The sequence below is a fragment of the Gekko japonicus genome, unplaced genomic scaffold (genome assembly GCF_001447785.1).
Source record: "Gekko japonicus isolate JY-2015 unplaced genomic scaffold, Gekko_japonicus_V1.1 scaffold39, whole genome shotgun sequence".
Lineage (NCBI taxonomy): Eukaryota > Metazoa > Chordata > Lepidosauria > Squamata > Gekkonidae > Gekko > Gekko japonicus.
The window spans coordinates 2,109,155-2,118,858 of record NW_015169778.1 but is presented as its reverse complement, the minus strand read 5'-3'; the positions used below and the strand labels follow the sequence as shown (position 1 = coordinate 2,118,858).

General features: G+C 48.1%; 1 protein-coding gene across 2 annotated transcripts in view; it reads left to right on the top strand.

The window, feature by feature from the left end:
• Window positions 1-8,907: 8,907 nt before the first annotated feature.
• The window catches only part of CNDP2 (CNDP dipeptidase 2 (metallopeptidase M20 family)), a 27,385-nt gene continuing 26,588 nt past the window's right edge, over window positions 8,908-9,704 (top strand). The window contains exon 1 of one of the 2 annotated variants that reach the window (XM_015416743.1): window positions 8,908-8,969. Coding sequence is in view for 1 of the 2 variants with exons in the window: in XM_015416742.1 (XP_015272228.1) it covers window positions 9,077-9,295 (219 nt within the window). In the remaining variant the exon portion in view is untranslated. Of the gene's footprint in view, window positions 8,970-9,000; window positions 9,296-9,704 lie in introns of those variants that run through there. The other variant, XM_015416742.1, reaches the window with a different exon arrangement.

Below are 9,704 nucleotides of genomic sequence, written 5' to 3'. Positions count from 1 at the left end.
TTCTCTTTCTCCGTCCTCTTCCCCACCATCTTTCTCGATTGTTTACTTTGACAAATATTTTGAAAGTCTCTGAATATGTGCCCAAACGCTTAAACTCGCCTTGGTGAGTATTTCCTAACAGTTATGCATGCTTTCTCTTCCGCCCCCCCCCCCTCAATTTGCTCAAAAGTTCATGCGGTTAGGAGGCGTCCCTCCCCCGCCCGCTTCACTCTCCGTTTTTCAACATGGGATAGGGAACTTTCTTTTTCTCTTTAATCGCTCAGTCTGACTCATGTTCATGTCTGGTCTTCCAACCTCGCTTTGCGTCGTTTCGCCCGCTCGATCTCCTACGCTTGCTCCAGTCGGTGTCACTAGGTCCCATTCGGGAACTGTGCAGGAAGGACCCATTGGGACGGAGTAGCGCCTCAATTCACCCACAACGCATAGGCGAAGAGGTGACTCCTCATAAGTCCCCTGGCTAGGAGCCTTCCGCCAGGCTCTCTGGGAGGATAACAGGCCAGCGCTCCCCTTCCCGCCGTGCACAGACCACATCCCCGGGAGGTCCGGGAGATGCATCTGTCTAGCGTGCCGCCATCAACCGTCTTCTCTTCTTTGTATATCTTAACTGTCCTCACAAACTCTAAGATGAGTCAGACAAAGAAAAGGCACATTCAAGGCTGAAGAGGAACTGGCACCTAGATTTCCAAAAGCCAAGCCCAACCCTCAGGTACTGTTCTACACATGCAAATACAAACAATGGAACACATCAACAGTTACTAGTAGTCAAAGTTTAATGGTACAGGAGAATTTAGAACATAATGTGTCACACACAAAACACATTGATTTATTATTTGCCAGTTTAATTAAGAATACCTACAATCCGAAACTAGTAAATCGATTTGCCTTTTTTGACTGCTACCCAGAAAGGACATGCAGGTATCAGCATTCTGTATCTGACTTCAGTAAAGAAAATTCTACACACGCTCACCTATTTTATCCTCACAAACAACCTCATGTCGATTATTAGGCTGACAGTGCATGGCCCAAAGTCACCGAGCAGGCCTCAAGGCAGAGTGAGAGTCTGAACCCGGATCTTCAAGAGCCTAATCCAGCACTCAGGCCACTACCGTAGACGGACGTTTCACAGAGCATTTTTATAATTTTGTTAATGATGGGTTCTGTCAAGGTCAGCCGCTTTTAAAATATGGTTTGTATTTTCTGCCATCTGGTTTGGCATATTGCAAGCTACCTGCAAAACCTAGCAGCTGCAGTGAAAGGATCATGCAGGTTCTCAAGCACCGGGCACAATGATAGGAACACACAAAGGACATCCACGCAATATTTTCCTAAATCAACTTTGCGTGCAACATTGAAATCAGACTTCCCCTTGCCATTTTAAGGCTGAGCTGCATCATTTAAGGCCCCCTCAATGAAGTGCAGCTCTCACTCAGATTGTCTGGCTCGGCACAGACTGCAGGTATTCATTTTTATTCTGTCCTTTCCCTATCTTTATGGGAATATCTGATGGCCAAGCCAAGCCATTACTATGGCAGATGCATGAGCAAAAAAGGGAAGCCTGTGTGTACAGCCAGCTTAGCGCAGCCTCATGGCAATCCTGGAAACCACTTTTCTGCATAGTGCACAAGCACTCATAGCAAGCCACAGGATAGGAGGAGCCATGACTCAGTCATACAGCATCTGCTAAGCATGCAGAAAGTCCCAGGTTCAATCTCTGACCTCTCCAGTTAAAAGGATCAGGTAGTAGGTGATGTGAGAGACCACCGCCTTTGATCCTTAAGAGCCGCTCCCAGTGAGAGTAGACAAACATTGACCTCCTTGATGAAACCTGAAGGTTTGATTCAGTACAAGGCAGCCTCGTGTGTTCATCTGACTTTCAGGAGGTTGCCGCATAATGGATTCTTCTGGGACAAATTAGCAAAGTGAGCAGGTTTAATTTTTATCTTCAACAAGACACACAATGGCTTAGTGTCAAGGTCTAGCATTTAATCTTTTACAAAGACAGCAAGTTTAACAGAAGTGCGATATACCTGTTTGGTTGGTTTGTTGATAAGCCTCCAAGGCATTCAGCCAGGCAAGCACTGGACCTTTGTCATCTGTTGACCCTCGGCCATACAACTTCCCTAAAGCAGCACAAACAGAAGCAGTGAGAAAGGGGTCTGGAAGTGCAATACTAGTTCGTCCTGCACAAGAAAACTTCAGCATGTAGGACAGGCACCATCTTTGCACATCTTATCAGCTTTACTTTTGTAAACTAAACCATCTTCTCTCCTAAAGTCCTAATCATGGAAGTTCTCTTTGCGTTAAAAACATGCAGGTTGATGTGATGACTTGAGGCACGAATGAGCAGCCAGTGATCGAAAACATCAGACAGAACCACTGCAAGAAAGAAAAAGGCTTCCTCCTGACTCAGCCTAGCCCGAAAGATGTCCCCTAACCTTGACTTCCCTAAAGCAGCACAAACAGAAGCAGTGAGAAAGGGGTCGGGAAGTGCAATACTAGTTCGTCCTGCACAAGAAAACTTCAGCATGTAGGACAGGCACCATCTTTGCACATCTTATCAGCTTTACTTTTGTAAACTAAACCATCTTCTCCCCTAAAATCCTAATCATGGAAGTTCCCTTTGCTTTGAAAACGTGCAGGTTGACTGCTTGGTCCGGCAAAATGATGTGATGACTTGATGCACGAATGAGCAGCCAGTGATCAGAACCACTGCAAGAAAGAAAAAGGCTTCCTCCTGACTCAGCCTAGCCAGAAAGATGTCCTCTAACCTTGAAACAGCTGATGTGGCCGCCTGGATCCAGGCCACAGTAAGTTCAAGACTAGTCTCCTGTGATGCCCTGGACATGGGTCTCCCTTCCAAATGAGTTCAGAAACTCCAGGTGGTGCAGAATGCCATGGCTGGGCTACTCTCTGGAACTAGAGAGAGCACACATAGGATTCCTTTTCTGCAGTCACTCTATTGGCTGCCCATCAGTTCCTGGGCTCAATTTAAGGTATTAACTATGACGTGCAAAGCCCTTTATGGCTTTGGATTCTCATATCTAGGAGACCGCCTCTCCCCCTATGCTGTACCACAACAGCCTCACTCATCTGAGCAGGGCCTCCTGCATGTGCCAACCTGCAAAGGGACACAATCAACCAACTGCACATGTGCCTTCTCCGTTGTGGCCCCCACCTTATAGAATAAGAACATAAGAACATAATGTCCTTTCCCTATCTTTATGGGAATATCTGATGGCCAAGCCAAGCCATTACTATGGCAGATGCATGAGCAAAAAAGGGAAGCCTGTGTGTACAGCCAGCTTAGCGCAGCCTCATGGCAATCCTGGAAACCACTTTTCTGCATAGTGCACAAGCACTCATAGCAAGCCACAGGATAGGAGGAGCCATGACTCAGTCATACAGCATCTGCTAAGCATGCAGAAAGTCCCAGGTTCAATCTCTGACCTCTCCAGTTAAAAGGATCAGGTAGTAGAGAGACCACCACCTTTGATCCTTAAGAGCCACTCCCAGTGAGAGTAGACAAACATTGACCTCCTTGATGAAAACTGAAGGTTTGATTCAGTACAAGGCAGCCTCTTGTGCTCATCTGACTTTCAGGAGGTTGCCTCATAATGGATTCTTCTGGGTTGAATTAGCAAAGCGAGCAGGTTTAATTTTTATCTTCAACAAGACACACAATGGCTTAGTGTCAAGGTCTAGCATTTAATCTTTTACAAAGACAGCAAGTTTAACAGAAGCACGATATACCTGTTTGGTTTATTGATAAGCCTCCAAGGCATTCAGCCAGGCGAGCACTGGACCTTTGTCATCTGTTGACCCTCGGCCATACAACTTCCCTAAAGCAACACAAACGGAAGAAGTGAGAAAGGGGGCCTGGAAGTGCAATACTAGTTCGTCCTGCAGTAGAAAACTTCAGCATGTAGGACAGGCACCATCTTTGCACATCTTATCAGCTTTACTTTTGTAAACTAAACCATCTTCTCTCCTAAAGTCCTAATCATGGAAGTTCTCTTTGCGTTAAAAACATGCAGGTTGATGTGATGACTTGAGGCACGAATGAGCAGCCAGTGATCGAAAACATCAGACAGAACCACTGCAAGAAAGAAAAAGGCTTCCTCCTGACTCAGCCTAGCCCGAAAGATGTCCCCTAACCTTGAGACAGCTGATGTGGCCGCCTGGATCCAGGCCACAGTAAGTTCAAGACTAGTCTCCTGTGATGCCCTGGACATGGGTCTCCCTTCCAAATCAGTTCAGAAACTCCAGGTGGTGCAGAATGCCATGGCTGGGCTACTCTCTGGAACTAGAGAGAGCACACACAGGATTCCTTTTCTGCAGTCACTCTATAGGCTGTCCATCAGTTCCTGGGCTCAATTTAAGGTGTTAACTATGACATGAAAAAGCCCTTTATGGCTTTGGATTCTCATATCTAGGAGACCACCTCTCCCCCTCTGCTGTACCACAACAGCCTCACTGATCTGAGCAGGGCCTCCTGCATGTCCCAACCTGCAAAGGGGCACAATCAACAACTACCTGTACACATGCCTTCTCCACTGTGGCCCCCCACCTTATAGAATGGCTGACCTGACGAGATCAGGAAGGCTCTCATTCTCCGGTCTTTCCACAAACTATGCAAAACTGAATTATTAAAGACAGCTTTTACACATAGGCAACAGAGTTGCTCTATATGAAACTATTTCCAGAGTGACTTAGATAAATTAGGGACCATGGTCTTTACTGCTGTGCTTAACTCACAGAAACTAGGGTCCTACTATGTATCATGTACTGGATCACACACATAAGCAAGGCACATGCCAGGGTTTCAAACAAAGTCTAGAATTCAGTCCAAGACATCAACAAGCCAAAAGTTCATACCAGAGAATTGTTACCAGAGAGGATGACCCAAGGAACAGGGTCAGGGAATCCAGATGTCACACATGAGTTAGGTTTGCAGAGTCAAAGCCAAAGTCCAAATCACAAACTGAAGGTCAGAATTCAAAAGCCAATCCAAGGCCACACATGCAGACACTGTAGTCACAACCTCTACCAGACTAACTTGCTGTTTCCACACAGGACGCTACCCTGACTGGCCTTTTATATCTATTTGCAGAACAAGCCCTATTGCAGCCAGCTGCTCAAACATAACCCTGCAACTACTCATCTTCAGCCAGTAACTGGCATCAGACCAGGAGATTTGCACTCCACCTTCTCTCCTGAAACTCTGCTCTAAGTCTTAGCCTCCTGCGTTCCAAGGGTGGGGGTGAAGCCAGAGGACTGATACTGAGCACCTGAGCCTCCTTTGTTGTAGAAGGCCTAGGGGAGGTGGTTTTGCCCCAGCTGTCAGCTGTGAGTTCTGACAGCCCTGTTGTTTGAACTCTGCTGCCTCAGAGCTGATACTCTGAAGCTCTCCTCCTGAGGAGTCCTCTTCTCCCAAGGAGTCTCTGCTGTTGTGAGGTTCTGGCTGAGGTTCTGGTTGACCCATGACACGATGTCATTTTTCAGATCACAGCAATAGGCACACATGCTACTACCACCTATGTGACCAAAAAACCTGTAGGCTTGACACAAGTTGATATAGTTTGCAAGACTGGCTTGCTGGCATATTTGTGAAGAAACTGGTGCCTTACCACAAAACACTTCCCATGCCTTGATTTTGCAATACAGGAACCTGGGCAACTGCTGCCTGGGTACGCCCACTGTAGTCAGGAATGTTTTGTTTCTGGCCCAATTCAAGTGGGATACCAGGCAAGCAGGACTAACTCACTCATGTAGAACTGCATACATCCAACAACTTGTTGACTTGCCTGCAGTTCACAAGTCGCCATGGCAAAAAGGAAAGCATAGTTGGGTTGTATGCTGGCATACAACTGCAGGCATGCTGGGGGGGGGGAGAAAAGGGTCTGTGGTTCCCCCATGGAGGGTGTCATCCCCCCGTACACCACAGCCATCCTAATGACACTTAGCCATTCATTGTATGGGTTGCACTTCAACCATATGCATTCCATCTGCTTCTGCTGTTTCATAGGGCTCTGATCCAGCAAAGCAATAGGTGCCATGGTTGCTTGGCAAGCAGTTCCACAGAGCACAGTGGGGCAGATGCCAGTTACTCCCCAAACTCCTGTTGTGCCCCATTCCCTATCCAGCATCACAGCTGGCACTCCTCGGTACACTTTCCTGGGACTATACCTCATGGCATGACCTGGAGCATACTGCTGGGTACAGCTGACTTGTGTTCCCCCATACACACTTGCAAATAGCCTTGGCTGTAGGAGCCTGCATTGTTGAGGTGGTCCCCAGGATGAATGCAAGACCCCTGTGCCAAGCCAGCTGGACTCCTGACTGTGTTCACCTGTTGGTGCATGGTTGCTCCTTCGGTTTGCATTTCTGGAGATGGGATACCTGTGTGGGTTCTGACATGAGACAAGTTCGCTAAGGGATTGGTAGTTATACTTATTGGTAGAGTTTTGGGATGCTGGGAAAGATTGAAGGTCAAAGAAGACGGGGATGGCAAAGGATGAGATGGTTAGACAGTGTCATAGATGCAACGAACATGAAGTTGAGCAAACTTCAGAGGACAGCTGAAGACCGGAAGGCCTGGCGTGATCTGGTCCATGGGGTTGCGAAGAGTCGGACTTGACTGTGCAACTGAACAACAACAAAAGAGTTTTTGGATATATAAGAACATTTTGTATTCTTGGCTGATTATAAAGTCTTCATAGTTCAAGAGGCATAAAGATTCTTGAATAATTTTGTTATATTATGCATCATGTAACTATCTGCTTGCACATGTTTAAGTTTGTATTTCGATTATTGCTGTTTCAATAAAATTCACTTTTAAAAAGTGAGTCACACAGGAAGATTTGCTCTCTCCTTTGGCTAAGGGATGCTAAGTGTCCTCTGTGATGCTAGGTGTCCTTTCTGTGCATTTCCCACCAGCCGGGTGAAACACTTTGCACTCAAAGTGTTCTTGCCAGGGAACTCAGAGACAGGATTCTGTGCTGCATGCCCTGTCATCTGAGCTATGGGGCATCCTGGTCCGGGTGTATTAGGTACCAGGGGAAGGGAAGCTGTGACTGGGTGCAGGGGTAGGGCTTTGGCCATCACCAGGGAGGTGTGTGACTGGCTGCATCTTCTGCACTCAGCATCCTGTGCTTGTGCCAGGGCTTGTGAGTGTGCGTGTTTTGCTTTTTCCACTGCACTCCTGCAGGTCTGCCCATTTCCCCACCAGCAGAGAGGTTGAGCTGGCAGTGCTCTGACAGGGGCCTGCGGTTTTGCCTTGCTGACACCCAGCCATGGCTTGACAGCAACAGGACACTATGCCTGCCTCTCTTGGAGTCTAATATGCTGGTGCCTAAGAGCTGGTTGGCTTCCTGAAAGCTTCCTCTCCCCCTACAGGTCTGCACTGTCATTTCATTGACTGATAACATCTGAAATGAAGTACATGGCGGCAGCTTCACCCATGTCTTGACAAGTGGCCTTCGGAAGTCTTATGTAGCCTATCCGAGCTTTCCAAGGAAGATCAGCACATTATTTGCACAACTCTTATTAGCACTTTATGATGTTATATAGGTTATTTATGTGTAATTTATTGTATTTTATTGTATTTACTGTTTTATTGTATTTTAATGCTCGTACGCCACCTTGAGCCAGTTCCCCAGCAAGGCGGGATATAAATTGAAAATAATAAATAAATAACTTACATAGTAATACCTTTCCACTTAATTAGGGCCCTCAAGGCAGTGAACAACAAGTAAAAGGACACTAAAATCTACTTTGAAAACAGTACATTTATATAAAATGTGCAATTAAAAAACAACAAGAGGGTCAGTAACAGAATGCGAGACAAAACAGAAAAAACTACTACTATGTGAACTTGGCTGGTATGGATAGCTTCAAAGTGAGTGTTCAAGGATTTTTTCCCCAGAAATAGAGTTTGCTATGTAGAATGGGAACCTACACACAGGTTTTATGGCTCAGAACATCCTTGCCAACTATGAAGCGCTGAATGTTGTTGACTGGGCTGCCTCAGAACTGAGTTGCTATTCCACAAAACTGTTTGTTGTTCAAAGCAGGGATGAACCAATTATAAGGTTTGTGGCTCAGTATATTAGTCCTATTTAGTCATTTGGGGCAACTAAATTTGGTTGCCTTGAGTACCTTACAACCTGGCACTTGAGCTTGTTGTTGTAAAAAATGAGTTATAGTTGGGAAAGATTTAATAAAATGCTATACTAACCCAAGATCATTTCCTAAATATTGTCCCCCCCCCGTTTCTCAAACAATGAAGTTTAGTGTAGTGTAGTTTTCTGCACAGCAGTGTATCTAATAGCTACTTTAGCCTATTCTGTTTCAGCTATTACAGCCTTGACCAGGCCAAATGAAGCAGCAAAGACAGATAACATACATCAAAATTTATAATATTGGTAACAGCCAAACAAAAGTAAACAAGCCTTCCCCCCAGATTTATTAAGCAGCAGCGTGGTTTCACAGGCTTTAAAATAAAAATAGCATAACGATTTGTCAGTGGACCCAATGGACAGTGGAGGTGACCCATCGCGCCCTGCTTGCTTTCCTTTTCCCCTGGAACAAAGATTATGCTGCATCCTTCTTGTCCCTCCGTTTAAGCAAAACGCTCGACCCTGTTAGCGGATGAATGCATCCCCCAGTTTCTATTACAGAAGTCACAAGACCTTCCAAAGGACAATGACGGTTCCTTCGTTATCTGGCTCATCCTTTCCAACGTGTCATCGTTTAGCCACGCCCCCTTCCCTTTGGGGCTCGCGATCTTTCCTGTTTGGTGCCCAATGGTGCGCGACCGAGACGCGTAACGGACGCTGATTGGTCCGCGCGGCGTCCCAAAGGGGCGGGCTCACAGGGCTATTTTTTTTTTAAGCTTGCAAAACCGGTTACTTTTGCTCGTTGCCTTCTTTCCGTCTAGGCAGGGGCGTGACGGGGCTGTACTGTTCGGGGTGAGTCGTTGTCCGCGGTCCCCCGGGGATGTTGGCAATGCGGGGAGCGGGAGGGATTGCCAAGTTGGCAAAGTTTGCCGGGCTCCGCTCTCCTCCCCCTCCCGCGGATGGGCAGACGGCAAGGAGGAGCCCCGAGGGATTTGCGCTCCGCTCATCCTTCCCTATCCGGCTCCCCCTCCCCGGGCCTGAGTCGTAATCCTGCCGCCTGCGCGCCAGAGCGGGGGTCAGTCATGGCTGCGGCGCTGATCCTCTCCCGGGGTTGCGCGGGGTGTCTCCTCCGCCGCAGCTTCCATGCCCGGAGATGGAGGCCCGCCCCGATCCGCAGGGTGGGTTGCGTACCCGGGGAGGCGGCGGCGTGGGCTGGGGTGGGGGGCGGCAGCGGCTTCCCTCCGCAGCTGAATGGCCTCGGCGTGTCTCCGCCTTTCCGCGGCCGAGGGCTTTAAAAGGGTTCTCCAAGCGGAGTGGGAGTCGCGCGGAGCAGCGTTACGCGGACGCTTTGCGTTTAAAGGAGGCTTCCCCCCCCCCTTTCCTCCCCACCCGCGACCGGTGCTGCGGAGGTCGAGGAAAGAGCAGAAGGGCGAGGGGGCGGCTGAAGGGGCGCAGCGGGACAGCCCCGGCGCGGAGGACTTCTTGCCCTCCTTCCCAACAGACAGTCAGTGCCTGGGACTTCAAAGGCAGCGTCCCCCACGGGCTCTCTTGGAGCCCCCGTCGAGTGTGGAGCAGACCTCACGTGCT